The 26,364-nt window shown below is 39.4% G+C and overlaps 1 protein-coding gene across 1 annotated transcript in view; it reads left to right on the forward strand.

The window, feature by feature from the left end:
• The window catches only part of MCTP2 (multiple C2 and transmembrane domain containing 2), a 248,854-nt gene that overhangs the window by 48,444 nt on the left and 174,046 nt on the right, over nucleotides 1-26,364 (forward strand). The window contains exon 2 of the mRNA XM_030873171.3: nucleotides 12,213-12,738. Coding sequence (XP_030729031.2) covers nucleotides 12,271-12,738 — 468 coding nt within the window. The 5' untranslated portion in view covers nucleotides 12,213-12,270. The remainder of the gene's footprint in view (nucleotides 1-12,212; nucleotides 12,739-26,364) is intronic.

A 26,364-nucleotide genomic window follows, 5' to 3' on the forward strand; every position in this document is an offset into this window, starting at 1 on the left:
AAGGAGGAAAAGTTTCCACATGCTAGGAAGCCCCTTCACTGGCGGAGACGGGGTGGACAGGGAAGACGCATCGGAGCCACGGAGGAAAGCGCAAGCAACGGGTACAGAGGGCAAGGTGGAGAGATTCCCGCACAGAGGATCGGTGCCGACCAGCACTCACCAGCCTGAGAGGCTTGTCTGCTCAACCGCTGGGGTGGGTGGGGGCTGGAAGCTGAGGTTCGGGCTTCAGAGGTCAGACCCCAGGGAGAGGACTGGGGTTGGCTGGGTGAACACAGCCTGAACAGAGCTAGTGCGCCACAGCTAGCCCGGAGGGAGTCCGGGAGAAAGTCTGCACCTGCCTAAGAGGCAAGAGACCATTGTTTCGGGGTGCGCGAGGAGAGGGAATTCAGAGCACCGCCTAAACGAGCGCTAGAGACAGGCACAAGCCGAGGCTATCAGCGCTGACACCAGAGTCGGGCATGAAACACTAAGGCTGCTACTGCAGCCACCAAGAATCCTCTGTGCAAGCACAGGTCACTATCCACACTTCCGCTACTGGGAACCTGTGCAGCCCGCTACTGCCACAGTCTCATGATGCAGCGACAACTTCCCCAGGAGAACACACAGTGTGCCTCAGGCTGGTGCAATGTCATGCTGGCCTCTGCTGCCACAGGCTCGCCCTGCATTCTGTACCCCTCCCTCCGCCCGGCCTGAGTGAGCCAGAGCCCCCGAATCAGCTTCTCCTTTAACCCCGTCCTGTCTGGGCTGGAACAGACGCCCTCAGGCGACCTGCACGCAGAGGCAGGGCCAAATCCAAAGTTAAACCCCAGGAGCTGTGCGAACAAATAAGAGAAAGGGAAATCTCTCCCAGCAGCCTCACGAGCAGTAGATTAAATCTTCACAATCAACTTGATGTACGCTGCATCTGTGGAATACCTGAATAGACAACGAATCATCCCAAAATTGAGGAGGTGGACTTCGGGAGCACCTGTAGGCTTGGGGTTTACTTTCTGCATCTAATTTGTTGTTTCTGGTTTTTGTTTATCTTAGTTTAGTATATAGAGCTTATTATCATTGGTAGATTTGGTTGCTCGCTTCCTTTTTTTTATATATATAGATAAGTATATTTTTTCCTTTTTTTCTTTTTGTGAGTGTGTATATGTATGCGTATGCTTCTTTGTGTGATCTTGTCTGTATAACTTTGCTTTTACCATTTGTCCTAGGGTTCTGTCTGTCTGTTTTTTGTTTTTGTTTTTTTTTTGTATAGTTTTTAGCACTTGTTATCATTGGTGGATTTGTTTATTGGTTTGGTTGCTCTCTTCGTTCCTTCTTTTTTAAAATTTTTAATAATGTGTTTTTTAATTTTTTATTTTAATAACTTTATTTATTTTCTTTCTTTCTTTCTCTGTTTCTTCTCCCTTATCTTCTGAGCCGTGTGGCTGACAGGGTCTTGGTGCTCCGGCCAAGTGTCAGGCCTAAGCCTCTTAGGTGAGAGAGCTGAGTTCAGGTCATTGGTCCACCAGAGACCTCCCAGCCTCACGTAATACCAAATAGCAAATGCTCTCCCAGAGATCTCCATCTCAAAGCTAAGACCCAGCTCCATTCAAAGACCAGGAAGCTACAGTGCTGGACACCCTATGCCAAACAACGAGCAAAACAGGAACACAACCCCACCCATTAGCAGAGAGGCTGCCTAAAATCATAATAAGGTCACAGACACCCCAAAACACACCACCGGACGTGGTCCTGCTCACCAGAAAGACAAGATCCAGTCTCATCCCCCAGGACGCAGGCACTAGTGCCTTCCAACAGGAAGCACACACAATCCACTGAACCAACCTTAGCCACTGGGGGCAGACACCCAAAACAGTGTGAACTATGAACCTGCAGGCTGCAAAGAGGAGACCCCAAACACAGTAAGATAAGCAAAATGAGAAGACAGAGAAACACACAGCAGATGAAGGAGCAAAGTAAAAACCCACCAGACCAAACAACTGAAGAGGAAATAGGCAATCTACCTGAAAAAGAATTCAGAGTAATGATAGTAAAGATGATCCAAAATCTTGGAAATAGAATGGAGAAAATACAAGAAATGTTTAACAAGGACCTAGAAGAACTAAAGAGCAAACAAAGAATAATGAACAACATAATAAATGAAAGTAAAAATTCTCTAGAAAGAATCAGTGGCAGAATAACTGAGGCAGAGGAATGGATAAGTGACCTGGAGGATAAAACAGTGGAAATAACTACCACAGAGCAGAATAAAGAAAAAACAATGATAAGAATTGAAGACAGTCTCAGAGACCTCTGGGACAACATTAAATGTGCCATAATTCGAATTTTAGGGGTCCCAGAAGAAGAAGAGAAAAAGAAAGGGACTGAGAAAATATTTGAAGAGATTATAGTGGAAAACATCCCTAATATGGGAAAGGAAATAGTTAATCAAGTCTAGGAAGCACAGAGAGTCCCATACAGGATAAATCCAAGGAGAAACATGCCAAGACACATATTAATCAAACAATCAAAAATAAAATACAAAGAAATAATATTAAAAGCAGAAGGGAAAAGCAACAAATAACATACAAGGGATTCCCCATAAGGTTAACAGCTGATCTTTCAGCAGAAACTCTGCAAGCCAGAACAGAGTGGTAGGACATATTTAAAGTGATGAAAGGGAAAAACCTACATCCAAGATTACTCTACCCAGCACATATCTCATTCATATTCAACGGAGAAATTAAAACCTTTACAGACAACCAAAAGCTAAGAAAATTCAGCACCACCAAACCAGCTTTACAAAAAATGCTAAAGGAACTTCTGTAGGCAGCAAACACAAGAGAAGGAAAAGGCCTACAGTAACAAACCAAAATCAAGTAAGAAAATGGTAATAGGGAAATAAATATCAATAATTACCTTAAATGTAAATGGATTAAATGCTCCAACCAAAAGACATAGACTGGCTGAATGGATACAAAAACTAGACCTATATATATACTCTCTACAAGAGACCCACTTCAGACCTAGGGACACATACAGACCGAAAGTGAGGGGATTGAAAAAGATATTCTATACACATAGAAATCAAAAGAAAGCTGGAGTAGCAATTCTTATATCAGACAAAATAGACTTTAAAATAAAGACGATTACAACAGACAAAGGAGGACACTACATAATGATCACGGGATCAATCAAAGAAGACGATATAACAACTGTAAATATTTATGCACCCAACATAGGAGCTCCTCAATACATAAGGCAAATGCTAGCAGCCATAAAAGGGGAAATCGAGAGTAACACAATCATAGTAGGGGACTTTAACACCCCACTTTCACCAAGGAGCAGATCATCCAAAATGAAAATAAATAAGGAGACACAAGCTTTAAATGATACATTAAACAAGATGGCCTTAATTGATATTTATAGGACATTCCATCCCAAAACAACAGAATATACTCCCTTCTCAAATGCTCATGGAACATTCTGCAGGATAGATCATATCTTGGGTCACAAATCAAACCTTGGTAAATTTAAGAAAATTGAAATTGTATCAAGTATCTTTTCTAACCCCAGCACTATAAGACTAGGTATCAGTCACAGGAAAAAATCTGTAAAAAATAGAAACACATGGAGGCTAAACAATACACTACTAAATAACCAAGAGATCACTGAAGAAATCAAGGAGGAAATCAGAAAATACCTAGAAACAAATGACAGTGAAAACACGATGACCCAAATCCTATGGGATGCAGCAAAAGCACTTCTAAGAGGGAATTTTATAGCAATACAGTCCTACCTCAAGAAACAAGAACTGGGCTTCCCTGGTGGCACAGTGATCGAGAGTCCACCTACCAATGCAGGGGACACGGGTTCCTGCCCTGGTCCGGGAAGATCCCACATGCCACGGAGCCACTAGGCCCGTGAGCCATGGCTGCTGAGCCTGCGCTTCCAGAGCCTGTGCTCTGCAACAGGAGAGGCCACAACAGTGAGATGCCCGCATACCGCAAAAAAAAAAAAAAAAAAAAAAGAAGATAAAAAGAACCATCTCAAATAAACAACCTAACCTTACACCTAAAACAATTAGAAAAAGAAGATTAAAAAAAACCCAAAGTTTGTAGAATGAAAGAAAAGGTCAGATCAGTTAATAAATGAAAAAGAAATGAAGGAAACGATAGCAAAGATCAATAAAACTAAAAGCTGGTTCTTTGAGAAGATAAACAAAACTGATAATGCATTAGCCAGACCTATCAAGAAAAAAAAGGAAAATACTCAAATCAATAGAATTAGAAAAGAAAAAGGAGAAGTAACAACTGACACTGTAGAAATACAAAAGATTATGAGAGATTAATACAAGCAACTATATGCCAATAAAATGCACAAACTGGAAGAAATGAACAAATTCTTAGAAAACCACAACCTTCCAAGACTGAACTAGGAAGAAATAGAAAATATAAACAGACCAATCACAATAACTGAAATTGAAACTGTGATTAAAAATCTTCCAACAAACAAAAGCCCAGGACCAGATGGCTTCACAGGTGAATTCTGTCAAACATTTATAAAAGAGCTAACATCTATCCTTTTTAAACTCTTACAAAATATAGCAGAGGGAGGAAAACACCCAAACTCATTCTATGAGGCCACCATCACCCTGATACCAAAACCAGACAAAAATGTCACAAAAAAAGAAAACTACAGGCCAATATCACTGATGAACATAGATGCAAAAATCCTTAACAAAATACTAGCAAACAGAATCCAACTGGACATTAAAAGGATCATACACCATGATCAAGTGAGGTTTATCCCAAGAATGCAAGGATTCTTCAATATACACAAATCAATCAATGTGATACACTATATTAACAAATTGAAGAAAAACCATATGATCATCTCAATAGATGCAGAAAAGTGTTTGACAAAATTCAATATCCACTTATAAAAAAAAAAAAAAAACCCTCCAGAAAGTAGGCATAGAGGCAACTTACCTCAACTTAATGAAGGCCATATATGACAAACCCACAGCCAGCATCATTCTCAACGGTGAAAAACTGAAACCATTTCCTCTACGATCAGGAAGAAGACAAGGTTGCCCACTCTCACCATTATTATTCAATATAGTTTTGGAAGTTTTAGCCACAGCAATCAGAGAGGAAATAGAATTAAAAGGAGTCCAAATCAGAAAAGAAGAAGTAAAGCTGTCAATGTTTGCAGATGACATGCTGCTCTACACAGGGAATGCTAAAGATGCTACCAGACAACTACTAGAGCTAATCAATGAATTTGGTAAAGTAGCAGGATAAAAAAATTAATGCACAGAAGTCTCTTGCATTCCTATACACTAGTGATGAAAAATCTGAAAAAGATATTAAGGAAACAGTCCCATTTACAGTTGCAAGAAAAATAATAAAATACATAGGAATAAACCTACCTAAGGAGACAAAAGACCTGTATGCAGAAAACTATAAGAAACTCATGAAAGAAATTAAAAATGATACAAGCAGATGGGGAGATATACTCTGCTCTTGGAGTGGAAGAATCAACATTGTGAAAATGACTATACTACCCAAAGCAATCTACAGATTCAGTGCAATCCCTATCAAACTACCAATGGCATTTTTTACAGAACTAGAACAAAAAATTTCACAATTTGTATGGAAACACAAAAGACCCCGAATAGCCAAAATAATCTTGAGAAAGGAAAATGGAGTTGGAGGAATCAGGCTCCCAGACTTCAGACTATACTACAAAGCTACTGTAATCAATACAGTTTGGTGCTGGCACAAAAACAGAAATATAGGTCAATGGAACAGGATAGAAAGCCCAGAGATAAACCCACGCACATATGGTCACCTTATCTTTGATAAAGGAGACAAGAACATACAATGGAGAAAGGACAGCCACTTCAGTAAGTGATGCTGGGAAAACTGGACAGCTACATGTAAAAGAATGAAATTAGAACGCTTCCTAATGCCATACACAAAAATAAACTTAAAATGGATTAAAGACTTAAATGTAAGGCCATATACTATAAAACTCTTAGAGGAAAAGATAGGCAGAACACTCTATGACATAAATCACAGCAAGATCCTTTTTGACCCACCTCCTAGAGAAATGGAAATAAAAACAAAAATAAACAAATGGGACCTAATGAAACTTAAAAGTTTTTGCAAAGCAAAGGAAAGTTTAAATAAGATGAAAAGACAACCTTCAGAATGGGAGAAGATATTTGCAAATGAAGCAACTGACAAAGGATCAATTCCAAAAATTTACAAGCAGCTCAATATCAGAAAAACAAACAACCCAATCCAAAAATGGGCAGAAGACCTAAATAGACATTTCTCCATAGAAGATATACAGATTGACAACAAACACATGAAAGGATGCTCAACATCTCTAATCGTTAGAGAAATGCAAATCAGAAGTACAATGAGGTATCACCTCACACCTGTCAGAATTGTGATCATCAAAAAATCTACAAACAGTAAATGCTGGAGAGGGTGTATAGGAAAGGGAACCTTCTTGCACTGTTGGTGGGAATGTAAATTGAAAAAGCCACTATGGAGAATACTATGGAGGTTCCTTAAAATAAAAATAGAACTACCATATGACCCAGCAATCCCACTACTCAACATATACCCTGAGAAAACCATAATTTATAAAGGGTCATGTACCACAATGTTGATTGCAGCTCTATTTACTATAGCCAGGACATGGAAGCAACCTAAGTGTCCATTGACAGATGAATGGATAAAGAAGATGTGGCACATATATACAATGGAATATTACTCAGCATAAAAAGAAACTAAATTGGGTGATTTGCAGTGAGGTGGATGGACCTAGAGACTGTCATACAGAGTGAAGTAAGTCAGAAAGAGAAAAACAAATATTGTATGCTAACACATATATATGGAATCTAAAAAAAAAACAATTGTTATGAAGAACGTAGGGGCAGGACAGGAATAAAGTCGCAGACATAGAGTATGGACTTGGAACACGGGAAGGGGGAAGGATAAGCTGGGATGAAGTTAGAGAGTTGCAGGGACATATATACACTACCAAATGTAAAACAGATAGCTAGTGGGAAGCAGCCGCATAGCACAGGGAGATCAGCTCGGTGCTTTGTGTCCACGTAGAGGGGTGGGATACGGAGGGTGGGAGGGAGACGAAAGAGGTAGGAGATATGGGGGTATATGTATATGTACACCTGATTCACTTTGTTATAAAGCAGAAACTAACACACCATTGTAAAGCAATTATACTCCAATAAAGATGTTAAACGACTCTACAAAGTTCTTTTTTTTTCTTTTTATGGCTGCAAATCTTGTGATGGGAAGAATATACTATCCTGGTTCACCCAATCATGTCACATGAGTCCTTAAAAATGGAAGAGGAAGGCAGAAGACTGCATCAGAGAGCTGCAGTGTTAAGAAGGACTTTCATGGCAGTTTCTGTCTTTAAAGGTGAAGAAGAGAGCCAAGGCACTTAGGCAGCCTTTAGAAGTTGCAATAGGCCTTCAGCTGATAGCCAGCAAGAAAATGAGGACTTTTTTGTGTGGAATGACCAAGACACGGATTTTTCTCCAGAGCTTCCAGGAAATTATGCAGCTTTGTCAACACCTTGATTTTAGCTTGATGAAATGTGTATTGGACTTCTGACATCCAGAATTGAAAAGTAATAAATTTATGTCAATAAACCACTAAGTTTGTGGGTTTTTAAAAAAATTATAGCAAACAAATGCTTGTGGTTTGGTTTTTCTAATCCAATTGGAGTGCTGAATTATTGATTCCAAGTAAAGGATAAAAGGTTAACTCTGCATGTTGTAACCCCTAGATCAACCACCAAAAATTTACATGAGGAGATATAGTCAAAAATCACAATTGATAAATTAAAATGTCACACTAAGAAAATGTTTAAATCTAAACAGTGCGGGAAAGAGGAAACAGAACAAGTAGCAGAGGAAACAAACAGGAAACAATAAAATCCTAGACCTAAGTACAAACATATCAATTATTACATTAAATGTAAATGGTCTAAACAAACCAACTACAAAGTAGAGATTGTCAGAATGGATTTAAACAGCAAGAAGAGAACTGTTTTAACTGTGACATGTATACAAAAAACAATAGTTCAGTACTGGCACAAAAACAGAAATAAATATCAATGGAACAGGATAGAAAGCCCAGAAATAAACCCATGCACCTATGGGCAATTAATTTATGACAAAGATGGGAAGACTGTAAAATGGAGGAAAGACAGTCTTTCAATAAATGTTGCTGGGTAAAAGGGACAACTACACGTAAAAAAATGAAACTAGAACATTCTTTAACAGCATACGGAAAAATACACTCAAAATGGACTAAAGACCTAGATGTAAGACCAGATACTATAAAATTCTAAGAGGAAAACATAGGTAGAACACTCTTTGACATAAATCGCAGCAATGTCTTTTTCTGTCTCCCAGAGTAATGGAAAAAAAACAAGAAAGAAATGAGACCTAATTAAACTCAAAAGCTTTTGCACAGCAAAGGAAATCATAAAGAAAACAAAAAGACAATCCACAGAATGGGAGAAAATATTTGCAAACAATGCAACTGACAAGGAATTAGTCTCCAAAATTTACAAACAGCTCATGCAGCTCAATATCAAAACAACAAACAACCCAATCAAAAAATGGGCAGAAAACCTAAAGAGACATTTCTCCAAATAAGACATACAGATGGCCAAGAGGCACATGAAAAGATGCTCAACATCACTAACTATTAGAGAAATGCAAATCAAAACTACAGTGAGGTATCACCTCACACCAGTCAGAATGGCCATCATCAAAAAATCTGCAAACGATAAATGCTGGAGAGGGTGTGGAGGAAAGGGAACCCTCTTACACTGTTGGTGGCAATGTAAATTGGTACAGCCACTATGGAGAACAGTATGGAGGTTCCTTAAAAAACTAAAAATAGAGCTACCATATGATTCAGCAATCCCACTTTTGCATATATATCTGGAGAAAAACATGGTTTGAAAGGAGACATGCACCGCAGTGTTCAGTGCAGCACTGTTTACAATAGCCAAGACGTGGAAGCAACCTAAATATCCATCGACAGATGAATGGATAAAGAAGATGTGATACATATATACAATGGAATATTACTCAGCCATTAAAAAGAATGAAATAATGCCATTTGCAGCAACATGGATGGACCTGGAGATTATCATACTAAGTGAAGCAGGTCAGACAGAGAAAGACAAATAGCATACGATATTGCTTATATGCAGAATCTAAAAAATATGATACAAATGAACTTATTTACAAAACAGAAACAGACTCACAGACTTAGAGACATGAACTTATGAACTTACGGTTACCGGAGTGGGGGGGTGGGGGGAAGGGTTGTGGAGAGGGATAGATTGGGAGTTTGGGATTAACATGTACACACTGCCATATTTAAAATAAAATGCCTTTCCATGAATAAAAATAAAAGAAAAACAACAGACCTTCAGAATACAGAAGCAAAGACTGACATAACTGAAAGGAGAAATAGACAAATTCACAGTTATAGCTAAAATACGAACACCTGTTCAATAATAACAAGTAGTAGAATATAAAAGAACTAAACTGTCAACCAACTAGATCTAATAGATATCTATGTAACACTCCATTAAATGCAGATTGACTAAAAATATTTCTAGATGAACAGAGAAACAATCGTTTTGAGCATATTTGCAAGTTAAACTATAAGATGTGAATTAAATAATGTACTTGTGTCTTGCTAATGTGAAATACAAATTTATGTTTAGAGTAGCAGTTTTAAAAGCAGCATAGAGTTGTAAAATACTTAAAAATTTTAAAGCAGGAATGACCCAGGATGAAATGAATTTAAAAGCTGGGTAACATTGTAATATTAAATATTTACTCTGTGTGAAGCATTATTCTAAGTACTTTTTATGGACTAACTCATTCAGTCCTCACAAGATCCCTATGAGGTAGTTATATTTAAACTTATGTATAAAAATGGAAATTATAATGAGACAGCTCTTAAGTAACTTGACTTAAGATATCAAAATATGACCTTATGATAGTATTATCAGTAGTAATAAAAAGTAGCTTTTCCTGACTGAACACTTTCTCTGTATCAGATACTCAGACACTGGGACTTAACACTTTATCTCATTTTGTCTGTAAACTAGGTGATACAATCCCCAGTGGATAGGTGAAAAAATTGAGACTTAGTGTGATAGTACACCTAAGTAGAACATAAAAAAGTAAAATTCCAACCTGTGGAGTCTGTCTCTAGAATCCATTCATCTCCGCATTGCCTACTGAAGATAACAAGTTTCATCCTGGGATGCTAATGGTCAACAGGCAAGAGCTGTAGAGTCATATTGTCCTGATCTTCAGAAGGCAGTGACTTCCCAATGACTAACTATCCTGGGCTGGGTACCAATGCATGAAGTCCTTGATTTCTGAAAATGCTTTTTGCCATGGCTCTTGGTCTTTTTTGTCCTCGGCCAAATGTGGCAATGTGAGTACAGGCCAAATTAGAGTGACTTGACCACACTGTACTTTTTCATATTGGAAAGATTTATTCTGAGGCACTTGACACAGAGAATAAGGGTGATTGCTCCAAATTTGATTTTAATCTGATTCCTAATGCGTCCGCCATGTTATATCTTAAATTACTTCCTTTCTTGCATGGCATTCACCATAATGTATCATATTTGTCTGTGAAGCATTCCTATCACTCACACCCAACTGTTCGTGGGAAACATTTTCTCTAAATCTTTCATTCTCAAGCTGCAGCTCTGAAGGTGGCTTTTCTTAAGATTTCCATTCTAGAAGTTTTGCCAGTTCTTCTGATCTGGTACACTGGAATAAGGGCAGACCTCTCACTCTTATTTTAATATAAATTTTAAAGATACTAGATGGAATCCTAGTTGATATGAGCAGTTGTTTGTCCTTCAAAGTGCACACTTAACTCTTGAAGGGAAGATGATAAGCTTAAAGCAGGATTGACAAACTACAGTCTGCTGCCTGTTTTTATAAATAAAGTTTTATTGGAACACAGGTACACTCTTTCATTTTGGTATTATCTATGTTTCCTTTGGTGTCACAACAACAGAGTTGAGTAGTTTGACCACCATCTCACACTCAAAGTCTACAATATTTACTAACTGGCCTTGTACTGAAATTGTTTGCTGACTCTGGGTTTAGAGACATAGAAAGGGACTCCCTTGAACATACTGGTTAAAAGATGCTGTTATTTTTCTAGTAAATGTCTTTTGCTCTGCTTTCTCTTGAGAGGAGATAAGAAAGAAGCCTTCTTATTTACTTTTTATTCCTGTTTTTTTTCCAAGGTTTATTAAGGTATAATTGACAAATAAAAATTGCATATATTTAAGGTATACAGTGGTCAATTTAATATACATTACAAAATGAGTACCACAATCAAGTTAATTAATATCTCCATTACCTCATATACTTACCATTTTTATGTGTGTGTGTGTGCTGAGAACACCTAAGATCTACTCTCTTAGCAAATTTCAAAAATACATGGTGATTATAAAAATAAAAAAGACAAAGAGATGAGTGTTGGCGAGGGTGTGGCGAATAGGGAACATTTACAAACTGTTGGTGGAAATATACATTGGTCTAGTTATTATGGAAAACAATATGGAAGTTCCTTAAACAACGAAAAACTAGAATTAAACCAGCTATCCCATTTCTGGGTATATATTCAAAGGAAATGAAATAGGTATCTCCAAGAGATATCTGCATCCCTTTTCACTGCAGCATTATTCACAGTAGCCACAATTTGGAAAAAAACCTAGATGGCCATTGAAGGATGAATAGATAAAGAAAATGTGGTATATACAGTGGGATATTAGTTAGTCATAAAAAGAAGGAAATTCCGTCATTTGCAGCAACAAAGATGAACCTGGAGTGCAATGAGTGAAATAAGCCAAACTCAGAAAACAGTCTTTTAATGTCACATTTTTTGTGTCAACCTTATAGTTTCATGCGTTCATTGCTCTAACTTTTCTGTAACTACTCTGATAAAAAGATCTTAAAAATTCAGTTCCATAAGAATGCTTTTCCTGATATTTGTAGATGTTACCAATCAAATGTTTCGATCTTGATCACTTAATGGAAGGGTAAGATTCTTGAGTCATGTTTTCCACTTTGATGTGCCCTGACAGCAGCTTCATGTTCTTTCTTTTTGTCTTCTGTTTCCTAGGAAGGGCCTGTAGAGACGCACTCTTTCCCAGAGTGACTTCCTGGGTCTTCATGCAGCCATGGATCTGGATAAACCTTCTGTCTGGGACTCGTTAAAACAGCGGACCAGGCCTTTGTTAATCAACCTGAGCAAGAGGAAGGTGAAAAAGAACTCAGACAAACCCCTGGACTTACGGGCCAGGCATTGTCTGGACCGTCGCCTCAGCCTCTCCGTCCCTGACCTCCTGGAGGCTGAGGCCTTGGCCCCCGAGGGGCGGCCTTACTCCCGGCCCCAGTCGTCCTACACCTCGGTGCCTAGCAGCCTGTCGACGGCAGGGATCGTTCCCAAAAGTAGCAGTGGCTCTTTGAAACAGTCTGAAGAAGAATTGGAATGGAGCCAGGAAGAAGCAGGCCACTTCCATGTAGTGGAAACAGACTCCCAGGAGACCTATGCCTCTCCTGTTGAGGACAGGAGGGCTTCCAGCAATGGCATCTTTGATGTGCTCCAGAAAACTCCCCTTGGAGAGGATGCGCCAGAAGGGCCAGAGGTGAGACCAGGGCTGGGCATTTTCCTGTTTGTCTCTCTTTTTTCTTTTTTTAAAAGTGTATTCAGTGCCCTTGAAAAATTTGGTTAGGATTTATTTTTGTGGTTAGCTTGCATGGAGAGGATGTCATTTATAAGAATTTAAACGAAGGTAATATTGATTGCACCAAGTGTTCCCATTTGTTTGGGGGTTGACCTCTATGTCTTTTAAAAGTATTACAAATAACCTTCCTAGAATACTTCAAGGCATTAAAAGCCCTGTTGGATGAGTTTTCCTTTTTCCATCTCCTGGCAAAGAAATCAAGAGCATAACTTTAACTTTTTGCTGAAATGTGTGTCTGTTTCTATCTCTCTGTCTCCACTACCCACAGACAAAAAAGCATATTCACATTCCTAAGAAATGTAAGAATATGTGTCTCCTTTTGACTGCCAGAGAGTTGGAACTCTCTTCTCCTTCACAAGTACGTACCTGCGTGAGTGTCTGCTCCTGTGCACACTTACCTGTGGGCAACTTCACTTGCCTCCTCTAAAAATGAAAAGAAAGCCAAATATTAAAGGAAACAAATTCTTATCAATTCAGTGATTTTTGTAAAGCTTTAGTATTTCTATAAGGTAAAAATAACCAAATATAATTATGCGGCAAATATTATATTTCTAGGATGAATTTAATTTAAACGTAATCATCAGATGACCAACTATAACTATAAGGATAATTGGTTTAATCAGTTTTTTAAAAAAATCTTACATTTATGGCACTGGAAGTAGGTTCCAGTGTTGAGGCAATGGCTTAATTTTTTTATATTCTAGGTTAGTGTTATAATTATGGACAAAACTGGTTATTCCACTAGGAATTTTGATTTTATTTTTAGAACCAAAGCCTCTTAATTATGCCATACAATTAGATTTCACTGGGGAGTGGGACTGTGGATATTTGAAGACCATATTCTTTCAGAAGCATTATTATGTTAAGATACCATTAACCATTAAATGACTTAACTATTAGTTTCATAACCATTAACATTTGTGAAATTATTTTTGTAACATTTTTTTATGATGTTTACTGTTATTTGTAAATTTGAAATATATTTTTCCACTAATCAAAATATAAATGAAGTGAATTTTTAAACGTAGTTCCTAATTCATAGTTTAGTATGAAGGCGGTAAGATGTTAAATTGTATACTAATGTTAATCTTTATCTTTTTGTTACTTATTAACTGACCAGAAAAAAAATAGGAGGGCTTCTTGGCCTTGATAGGCTAACAAACTCAAGTTAGAGTAAGTTGTTTTAAAAGTTAGTGCTGTTAAACTATTTCGCTGACTATAAATATTTAATGCCTGCTCTAACTCGGGCATCATAAAGATTCTATTGGAAATAAGAGATGGATAAGAATGTGACCCTGCCTTCAAGTTGTGATCTATTAGGACATAGCTTAATTGTAGCATAAGAGGCAAAGAGATATTGGGGCTGGCTGTCTGTACAAAACATTCAAGCCTTTCTCCTGGCAGCTCAGAGGTTGGAGGAGGTCATATGTGGGGATCCAAGGGCTTGTCATGTGTGAGACAGTGTTCAAGTTGGCACAGAGGATAAGTAGGATTTGATAGGTGAGGAAATATGACAAACACAGGCCTGAAGTGTGGATGGGTGGTGGTCAAGGGTGGTGAGCATTCTGCTCTTTCTTGAATGAAGGCTGGAGGGCTTTCTGACATGACGTGTATCTGCAGTGACTGTGGGCTGTGCTGAGGGCTGTCAGTGATGTGATGGTGGAGGATGGATGGTTTGCAGATGGGTGGTAGTGGTTATTTTCTCTTCTCCAGCTAAATGCAGAAGAGCTTGGAATGTGCAGTCCTTTAGGTTATTCTGAGTAGTGTGATTTAACTCAGCCATTAAACAAACAAACAAACAACAACAACTAAAAACTTCTTTCTTGAAAAAGAATCTGCTTCTCTTCTCCTGCCCTAAAATAATTGACATAGACAGACTGAGTCTGCCTTCCGTGGCCCCTCATTGCCATTTATCTGCTTGGTGAGCTGTTTGCAGAGGATGGAGAGACAGGGCTGTAGCTCATCAGGCCTGTAGCATCACTTGTGGTCAGGTGTACTATCTCACCTACCCACTGCTCCTCCCCCGTTCCTCTCCCTCCCCCTGTATTGGGTGGGCTGCTCCCACTACCTGAGGATCCAGTTCATCACTTGGCACAGAAGTTAGCCCCTCCCTTGCTTCTCTTTTGCACTAGGCTATGTTAATTTTCGGGTGGTGTGACTGGGGAAGTCTTGTCTAACTTGTCTTTGCTCAGGGCCCAGCTCCGTGCCTGGCCCATGGTATGTGCTCCATCAATGTTTTTTTAATAGAGAAATCAATGATGGCAGTGTGTGCATTCATAGGGCTTTTCTTAGTGTCTTCTCTTTGACTTCTCTTCAGTTTATGATTTAAAGTCAGCATTATTTTGTGCTGTTGGAAAAAACTCATCATACCATCAAGGAACTCTTTTTATATAGTATTGACTGAAGATATAGAGAGATTTAGACAGGTGTAGAGCCCAAGTTGAATACTCATTTAAAATCTGAATTTATTATCTATGAATTAAAACATTTTTTATTGAAGTATAGTTAATTTGCAGTGTTGTGTTAATTTCTGCTGTGCAGCAAAGTGATTCAGTTATACATATATGTGTACATATATACACATTCTTTTTAAAAATATTCTTTTCAATTGTAGTTTGTCATAGGATATTGAATATAGTTCTCTATACTATACAGTAGGACCTTGTTTTTTATCCATTCTCTATATAAAAGCTTACATCTGCTAACCCCAACCTCCCACCTCTTCCCTCCCCCAAACCCCTCCCCCTTAGCAACCACAAGTCTGTTCTTTATGTATTTTTAAAATGAATGGAAATCCTTCCATGTCTCTGCAAATGGCACAATTTCGTTCCTTTTTATGGCTGAGTCATATTCCATTGTACATATGTACCACATCTTCTTTATCCATTCCTCTGTTTATGGACATTTAGGTTGCTTCCATGACCTGGCTATTGTAAATAGTGCAGCAGTGAACACTGGGGTGCATGTATCTTTTTGAATTTTGGTTTTCTCTGGGTATATACCCAGGAGTGGGATTGCTGGGTCACATGGTAGTTTTTGTGCCATTTGCAGAGACATGGATGGACCTAGAGATTGTCATACAGAGTGAAGTAAGTCAGAAAGTGAAAAACAAATATCGTATAATATCACATATGTGGAATATAGAAAAATGGTACAGATGAACTTATTTGCAAAGCAGAAATAGAGACATAGATGTAGAGAACAAACATATGGATACCAAGGGGGGAAGGGGGGTGGGATGAACTGGGAGATTGGGACTGACATATATACACTACTATGTATAAAATATACACAGGGAACTCTATTCAATGCTCTGTGGTGACCTAAATGAGAAGGAAATCCAAAAAAAGATATATATATATATATATATATATATATATACATATATACATATAGCTGATTTACTTTGTGGTATAGGAGAAACTAACACAACATTGTAAAGCAACTACACTCCAATAAAAATTATTAAAAAAATAAAATGAATGGAAGCCCTGCTGAATTCCTGTCATCTGTGAGTTCTGGAGTTGGTTAGTCCTTGTCTCAGATCTGGTTTATCTGTTTCTTCCTAATGAAGAGCAAACAGAGTTCTACGGCTTTCATGAAATGGGGGAGGAAATGAGGAAGAAGGTAGGGATTGGCATGTGACAAGCCCAGGGGACAATGAGTTTAATAGGATGTTTGCCAGTATCCTTGGTGTAACTTATTTCATGTGGAGCTTTCCAGAGGGGGGTGAGAGATGGAACATCTGTGGTCTGAGGCACCCATGGGGGTTTGTCTCACGTTTTAGTGCCCGATGCCTTGGTGCCAGGTTGAGCTTCAGCAGTATTGCCTGAATGTCCTGCAGTCACTTTCTAGTCCTGCCAGTGTCAGCGAAGGAAATGAAGTGTTGGCTGACAGTTACGGGGGAAAGAATTTGAGGCAAAGAAATTTAAGTGTGAGGGAAGAGGAATAATGGATGTGAGAATGTAGAGACCAGGTGGAGACTGGAATAATCAGTGCAGGTGCTCCAACCATCCATAAAACCAAAACGGGAGGAGGTAGGTTTAGAATAAACGACACACCGATAGAAGGGGTTCTCTAGACTCTCTCTCTCTTTTTTTTTTTAAATTAATTTTTATTGGAGTATAGTTGCTTTACAATGTTACACTAGTTTCTACTGTATAGCAAAATGAATCAGCTGTATGTATACATATAACACCTCTGTTTTGGATTTCCTTCCCATTTAGGTCACCACAGAGCATTAAGTAGAGTTCCCTGTGCTATACAGCTGGTTCTCATTAGTTGTCTATTTTATACATAGTAGTGTGTATATGTCAGTCCCAATCTCCCAATTTATCCCACCACCACTTCCCCCTTGGTATCCATACATTTGATCTCTGTGTCTGTGTCTCTATCTCTGCTTTGCAAGTAAGGTTATCTATACCATTTTTTAGATTCCACATATATGAGTTAATATACAATATTTGTTTTTCTCTTTCTGGCTTACTTCACTTTGTATGACACTCTCTACATCCATCCACGTCTTTACAAATGACCCAATTTCATTCCTTTTTATGACTGAGTAATATTCCATTGTATATATGTACCAACTCTTCTTTATCCATTCATCTGTTGATGGACATTTAGGTTGCTTCCATGTCTCCAGACTCTTTCTTGAGCCCTGGATTCATATTGTACTTGATACCCCACAGAACCCTTGTCTCATGACAGAATTCACTGTCTACCTGGAGTTCCCCCCAAATACAGACCATCATTTCTTGGCAACATCGCCATTATTCACCTATTTGCTCAAGAGGAAAAAAACCTGTGAGTCATGCTGGACTGTTTTACTTCCTTTACTTCTAATGTTCTATGAAATTTTCATTTATCCATGTTACATCTTCTCCTCCCTTTTTTCTTCCTTCCTCTCATCTTTCAAGGCCCAGCTGAAATCTTCCTTCTCTGTGGTGCTTTTCCCAACTCTACAGTCAATATGACCCTCCTGCCTTCATTTGCAAGCATCGCTACTTTTACTGTTGCTGAGCGCTGACCTCATCCTGCTTTCTGTAGAAGTCTGTAGAGAGAAAGGGATTAGAACAGGTAGAGGAGGTTGAGATGTGAAGGCATATTGGTGCTGGGCAAGAGTGTCATTGGATAAGACCCTAAGAAGGTCGCAAGTTCCAAGACCTGTATTAACTGTTCAGTGGCCCCCTGGCTCTGAGGACTGACTCATGATAAACAAATGATCATGGGACTAAGCTGCAAATGACAATCACAACTAATTTTTAGTGAGAATTAAGTACTATATAAACTCTAATGCTCATTTTGACATTAATAGCTCATTGTTTCAATGCTGTCAAGTTACTTTGGAAGCCAGATCATAATCAACACCTACTTCATTAACTTGCTGGGAAAAAGAATTATTTCAGGGCCTGGAAATACTTGAAAAATCCATGTTAGGTGTATTAACTCCCTGAAGTCAGCTTACATGAGAAGTCACATAGAGTCAGGATATTGCTCTATGAATCACTGAACGGACAACGGGTAGGTTCTACACTGGTGTGCTGTCCATTTCACAGGAGGGATTGAGCTGTAGATGAGAACTTGACACACAGTTTGTTTGCTAGGACCCATTGCATCCATCTCCACATGCCAACCTGCTTTGCCAATGAAGCCGAGATTCTTAAAGTCCTGTGGGATAGGCTTCCTCTTCCCTCCATAGGGTTCAAATGGGCAGGTCCAAACTTTTACCTAGGCTTCCTTGCAGGACCTCTCCCTTTTTGTGGTTGACACGTCATTTTATTAACAACTATTACCATAGTTGTATGTTGTCATTTTTACTCAGGCTGATAGCCTGTCATGGTTGCCTGACAACCAGATTGTCTCCAGTAGGTGGCTGTGTATGTCCCACCTCTGATGGGCAAAAGGTAGTCTTACCGTTTCATTTCCATTGGTCTCATCACCAAGACTTGGGGCTTAGGAGGTGGTTAGGGCATCTCACCCTACTGCCAAACACCACCACCACCTTGTATTTGGTTAGTTGTGTAGAAGTCAGCCTCTCTTGTCAGATTGGAAGCTGTCTTCTTCTCCTCCCAGCCTTTCTGTAAACCTTGCTTATGTAAAATATTTTGATTCACTTTGTGTCTGAAGTTGACTGCTAGGTGCTGTGAGGCCATAAGAAATTCAGTTTGGTTGGGGAAGGTGGTGATACATGGAGGCCCTGAGTGGGTAGATGAGTTCTGAAGGAGTTCTCAAATGTCAGATTCAATATGAAGAAACTAAAATTAAGGAGACTCAGAGGGAGAGTAGCTTATTTTTCCTTCTTTTCTTCTTATCTTGCTATTTTTTTCTTACTTCCTTCTCGTGTCAGCATTCTCCCTGCCAGTAGTTATTTTGCAAGATACTTTCTCATGCCTTGGAAAATCAGTTAAGTGTTTAGAGAATACAGAGAGTCCCCTCTGGTTCTCATCTCCAGTGTTGATGATGGAATTGAGATTAGATGAGGTACTGGAAACAGTGACCAACACGACGAGGCAGTCTCTAGAGAGTGCTAGATAACCAACCAGTTGAGGTGAGAGGGGAGTGGTTGCTCTGAGTATGTGGTCGGAAAGGCCTGAAGAGGATGTGTTTTGAGGTTAAGACCCAAGTGGTTGGGGAGTAAATCCGAGTAGTTACGGTTGCTGTTCATGATGCTAGCAAAATAGAATGCTCTTAGCCCAGTACATGGCAGTCACAAGTGCCTAACAAGGACTCACTGCTATGATTATGGTTGTATTTATTACCGTTATTATTTTTATCATTACCTTTTCAGCATGAAATTGAGGGCCAGGGAGGTTGAATGACTTGCCTAATATTATCCGGCTAGTAAGTGTCAGAGCCAGGATCTAAATCCAGTACTGTTTGAATCCAAAGCCTGTGCATAAAACTGTGTACATTAGGGCTTTAGAGAAATGCACATCTGCATGTTGGGAGAACTCAGAGCTGGTAATCTAAAAAATGTTGATCATCAAGGGAAGATGTATGTTTTTCTTTGTCCACTGTGCCCTTTTAAATGCAGGGATAATTATGGTGGTGGAATGGCTTATTATCATGGTCTATAGCCAGTAATCCTGAATGGAAGGATTATTACCATCCCTGCCCCACCATCCATGTAATCCCACAATGGGGTACATCCTTCCCTAACACTTTATTTGACAGTTGGAATTTTAAACAACTCGCTTTGGTGCAAGTTTAAGTGGATGAGCTGAGTGGTTTAGAGAAGTACCCTGTTGGGATAGTTCCAGAAACTGCTTGGCAACCACAGAGCTTCAGTTTAGTGACCACAGAGAAGCAAAATGACAAACCAGAGAGGAGAGGAAACAACCTACGGCTTTCAGAATTAAACAAGTGCGTCAATTTCTCTACACTTCAATTATGTGTTCTTTACTATTTTTATTTTGTCTCAGAAATCATTGCTCAACATAAATGGGGTCAGTGAGACAAATATGTAAACCATGTCCCAGGGTGCTTCATGGGATTGACCCCTTTTTTCTTTTTCCACCCCTCCTTCCCATACCTACTACGTGCTGATCCTGTCCTGAGGCACTGGGAACACAGCAGTCAACAAAAGAGACAACAGTTTATTTCCTCATGGAGATCCTGTTCTAGATGGCAGCGGGCTACAGATATATTCAGAAAGTGATAGATGTAATGGCGAAAAATAAAGCAGAGGAGTGCTCAGGTGGAGGTGTGACCATTTTGAACACAGTGGTCAGGAAATATCTCTTCTGAGAAGATAACATTTACACAAAGTCCTAGAGGAGGCAAGGAAGCAAGTCATGAGCGTATCTGGAGACGAAGCATTTCTAAAGGAGAGAACAGCCAGTGTGCAGGTTCCAGGAAGGCAGGAGCGTGCCTGGTATTTGTCAGGAAGAGCAGGAAAGCAGTGTGACTGGAGAGGATGGTAGGAGGTGTCAGTTACTTCTGAGGATGTATCACGTGGGCTTTCCCATCCTGCCAGGCAACTCTGCTACCATAACAACTACCCAGGGTGCTGGATGAGCAGTTTCAAAGGAACCCTATGGGCTTGGTGCCGTGTTGCTCACAGGCAGGGCGGGTAGAATCATTAGCATATAGCGGTGCTTGCTGTACCTGCTGTGAACACCGGGAATAGCAATAAGTGGGTTTGCCTCGGATCGGAACTGTGGAGGAAGCGGGCACAGGTTGATAAGCTGTGTGGAGAGGGGAAGACAGCACTGTCCCGAGATATGTTATACCTTGATTGTCTATCTGTCATCATAACAGTGTCAGTGAGGAAGGGATGGTCAGAATGAAGGGAGAGACTTGGGTTGCTGACCACCTTCATTGAGTTGTTTTCTCTAGTCTTCCCAAACACATCCACTGTCCTCATAATAATAAAAATAATAGTGGCAACACCAATCCAGTAGCACTCTGAGAGGTTATGTGTAAGAAACTCTGCAAAGTGCAATGTAAATGTCATCTCATTGGACCGCATCTATTGGGCTCACTCTTTATACAAAGAACCTTGTGCAGTATCCGACCCAAAGAAGGTACGCAGTAGATAGCTTTGAATGAATGAATTTTTCTCCTAATAACTTATAAGGATATTTTTTATGCCCCTTTTAGAGATGTTCCCATGGTCGTGGACTTTAAGTAAGTAAACTTTTCAAGGGCACAGAGCCAAGAAGTAGCAGAAGTGGAAGTCAAATCCAGGTCTCTGTGACTCCAGAGTTTTGTCTACTACTGGGCAGAGCTGCCTGCCTGTATGTCAGATGAGGTGTCCTGCTTTTGCATTCTTCTGGTTTTGGGCACAGTTGTGGTTCAGTGAAGAGTGGATACCCAGGACTCAGATGAAGGGCTAACTCTCTTGCTTCTCTTTGGCAACCATCTAGCCTCTTAGCTCTGGCTCCCAATTTGTACATTGTAAATTACTAATGACAGCCCATAGACTCCTTATAAGAAGTTAATAGGAGTGTGTGTTTGTCAGTTATGAACTACTAAGCAAAGTAAAGGGGGTACTGTTAATCTTTTAAAGTATCTACTGCTAATGGTAATGAAAACAATTATGGAAGGTCAGTAAGGAAATATTACTGAATATGGTAAGAAAAGTTCATTATACCAAGGTTGCAAACATTTTCTGTAAAGGACCCGGTAATGCATAGGTCCAGCTTTGTGAGCCATAGATCTCTCTCTGTGGTAACTACTCAACTCTGGTGTTGTAGCATGAAATTAGCCGTAGAAATATATATAGATATGTACATAGGCAAGGTATAAATGAATAGGTGGGGCTGGGTTTGAAAGTTCAAACTTTATAAAAACAAGTGTTGGGCTTTACTTTGCTGGTGGATAGGTAGTGAATATGTGTATACACACACATGCACATACACACACCTGACTTATATTTTGTATATTAGATAATATTCCAGGGTAATCAGTTTAAGTGAACAGTCTGGGGGGTGGGGAAAAAGAAATGTGTATACCTTGATTGTATGATCAATAACCTCCTAAAAAGTTGTATAAAAATTGAATATGGAGGGTGGAGTCAACATGACAGCGTGGGAGGACACGGAGTTCACGTCTCCCCACAACTAGGGTGCCTGCTGGATGCTGGTGGGGGACCTTGATGCCCATGGATACGGGAGGAATCCCCAAGGGAACTGGTTGGACATGGGGGGACTGAGGGGGGAGGAGAAGTGGAGGACGAAGAGTTCTGGCACCCTTGAGGGGTGGCTGGGAGGGGGGGAGGGGTTACCATGCTTGGATGGACCCTTGGGGGCTCAGATCAGAGGGGAGTGCACTGAGCATTTCTTTTGCCTAATAGGCCTGGAAAGTCTACCTGGCTCTTGGGCCAAGTCCTATGCCCTCAGAGGCCCCCTCCAGGTGTGTTGGTCCTGGGGGCACAGGAGGGAGGCCAGGGGAGAACAGGAGAGACGGGCAGGAGGGGCCTTCCAGGACCAGAGGAGCGGGAGAGGAGTGGAGAGTGTTTGCCCTACCCACTCAGGCCCTGGAAGCCTGCTGGGCTCCCAGGCGGGGTCCCCCACCCTATGAGACCATAGGCCGGGGCCCGTTCTGTTCCGTTGAGCCTAAGCCCCAGCCCCCACACCCCCCACAGCCTTTTCCAGCCCTGTGGGTCCTAAGCACAGGCCCTGCTGGCTGCCCAAACCCTGCCTCTGCCTAGGCCCTACCCTCCACAGTCAAGGCCTTTTCCGCCTTTTTTCCCCCTTTTTTTTTCTTCTCCTCTATTTTACTATTGTGGTTCTGTTTTCCCTTCCAGTTGTTGTTTCATATATATTTTTATTTTTATACTCTTTCTAACATACCTGTTAGTTTCCTAGTCTGATTTTAGTTTTTACTCTTTGTTATTGTTCTCTTTTTTTTCTCTCTCTCTTTTTTTTTTTTTTGCCACCCTGCACAGCTTACAGAATCTTGGTTCACGAGGCAGGGGTTGGGCTGAAGCTTGTGTGGTGGGACCTCCAAATCTGAACCACTGGTCTAACAGAGAACCTCAGACCCCAGGGAATATTCATCAGAGTGATGTCTCCCAGAGGTCATCATCTTGGCACCAAGAACCAGCTCTACCCAACAACCTATAAGCTCCAGTGTTGGAAGCCTTAGGCCAAACACCCAGTAAGACAGGAACACAGTCCCACCCATCAAAAAACAAAAAAATAAGACAGCAAAAAAATATGTCACAAATGAAGGAGCAAGGTAAAAACCTACATGACCAAATAAATGAAGAGGAAATAGGCAATCTACCTGAAAAATAATTCAGAGTAATGACAGTAAAGATGATCCAGAATCTTAGAAATAGAATGGAGGCAACGATTGAGAAAATACAAGAAATGTTTAATAAAGATCTAGAAGAACTAGAGAACAAACAGAGATGAACAACACATAACTGAAATGAAAAATACACTAGAAGGAATCAATAACAGAATAACTGAGGCAGAAGAACGAATAAGTGAGCTGGAAGACAAAATGGTGGAAATAACTGCCAAGGAGCAGAATAAAGAAAAAAGAAGGAAAAGAATTGAAAACAATCTCAGAGACCTCTGGGACAACACTAAACGCACCAACATTCAAATTATAGGGGTGCCAGAGGAAGAAGAGAAAAAGAAAGGTTCTGAGAAAATATTTAAAGAGATTATAGTGCAAACTTCCCTAATATGGGAAAGGAAATTGTCACCCAAGTCCAGGAAGCGCAGAGAGTCCCGTACAGGATAAACCCTAGGAGAAACACACCAAGACATGTATTAATCAAACTAACAAAAATTAAATTCAAAGAAAAAATATTAAAAGCAGCAGGAGAAAAACAAAAAATAACATACAAAGTTATCCCCATAAGGTTATCAGCTGAGTTTTCAGCAGAAACTCTGCAGGTCAAAGGGAGTGGCAGGATATACTTAAACTGAGGAAAGAGAAAAACCTACAACCAAGATTACTCTACCCAGCAAGGATCTCATTCAGATTCGATGGAGAAATCAAAAGCTTTTCAGGTAAGCAAAAGCTAAGAGAATTCAGCACCACCAAACCAGCTTTACAACAAATGCTAAAGAAACTTCTCTAGGCAGGAAACACAAGAGAAGAAAACGACCCACAAAAACAAACCCCAAACAATTAAGAAAATGGTAATAGGAACATACATATCAATAATAACCTTGCATGTAAATGTATTAAATGCCCCAACCAAAAGACACAGATTGGCTGAATGGTTACAAAAACAAGCCCCATATATATGCTGTCTACAAGAGACCCACTTCAGACCTAGTGACACATACAGACTGAAGTGAAGGGATGGGGAAAGATATACCATGCGAATGAAGATCAAAAGAAATCTGGAGTAGCAATACTTGTATCAGATAAAATATACTTTAAAATAAAGACTGTTACAAGAGATAAGGAAGGACACTACATAATGATCAAGGGATCAATCCAAGAAGAAGATATAACAATTATATATGTTTATGCACCCAGCATAGGAGCACCTCAACACATAAGGCAAATGCTAACAACCATGAAAGGGGAAAACGACAGTAACACAATAATAGTAGGGGACTTTAATACTCCACTTACACAAATGGACAGATCATGCAAACAGAAAATAAATGAGAAAACACAAGCTTTAAATGACACAATAGACCTGATAGATTTAATTGATAATTTATAGAACGTTCCACCCGAAAGGGGCAGAATACACTTTCTCCTCAAGTGCACATGGAACATTCTCTAGGATAGGTCACATCTTTGGTCACAACTCAAGTCTCAGAAAATTTAAGAAAATTGAAATCATATCAAGCATCTTTTTGGACCACAGTGGAAATCAATTACAGGGAAAAAAAAAAACAGTAAAAAAGAAATACATGGAGGCTAAAGAGTATGCTACTAAATAACCAATAGATCACTGAAGAAATCAAAGAAGAAATTAAAAAATAAATAGAAACAAATGACAACGAAAACAAATGACAACCCAAAACCTATGGAATGCAGCAAAAGCAGTTCTAAAAGGGAAGTTTATAGGAATTCAATCTCACGTCAAGAAACAAGAAAAATCTCAAATAAACAATCTAACACTACACCTAAAGCAACTAGAGAAAGAAGAACAAAAAAAACCTCCAAGTCAGTAGAAGGAAAGAAATCATAAAGACCAGATCAGAAATAAATGAAAAAGAAATGTAGGAAACAATAGCAAAGATCAATAAAACTAAAAGCTGGTTCTTTGAGAAGATAAACAAAATTGATATACCCTTAGCCAGACCCATCAAGGAAAAAAAGAGAGAGGACGCAAATCAATAAAATTAGAAACGAAAAAGGAGAAAACACAACTGGCACACAGAAATACAAAGGATTATAAGAGACTACTACAAACTACTATATGCCAATAAAATGGACAATCACAAAGAAATGGACAAATTCTTAGAAAGTTACAATTTTCCAAGATGGAACCAGGAAGAATTAGAAAATATAAACAGACCAATCACAAGTAATGAAATTGAAACTATAATTAAAAACCTTCCAGCAAAGAAAAGTCCAGGACCAGATGGCTTCACAGGTGAATTCTATCAAATATTTAGAGAAGAGCTAACACCAATCCTTCTCAAACTCTTCCAAAAAATTTCAGAGGGAGAAGCATTCCCAAATTCATTATATGAAGCCACCATCACCCTGATACTAAAACCAGGAAAAGATGTCACAAAAAAGAAAATTATAAACCAATATCACTGATGAGCATAGATGTAGAAATCCTCAACAAAATACTAGCAAACAGAATCCAACAACATATTAAAAGGATCATACACAATGATCTAGTGGGATTTATCCCAGGGGTGCCAGGATTCTTCAGTATATGCAAAGCAATCCATGTGATACACCATATTAACAAATTAAGTAATAAAACCATATGATCATCTCAATACGTGCAGAAATAGCTTTTGACAAAATTCAACACCCATTTATGATAAAAACTCTCCAGAAAATGGGCATAGAGGGAACCTACTTCAACATAATAAAGGCCATATATGACAAACCCACAGCAAACATTGTACTCAATGG

This window comes from Globicephala melas, chromosome 2 (assembly GCF_963455315.2).
Source record: "Globicephala melas chromosome 2, mGloMel1.2, whole genome shotgun sequence".
Lineage (NCBI taxonomy): Eukaryota > Metazoa > Chordata > Mammalia > Artiodactyla > Delphinidae > Globicephala > Globicephala melas.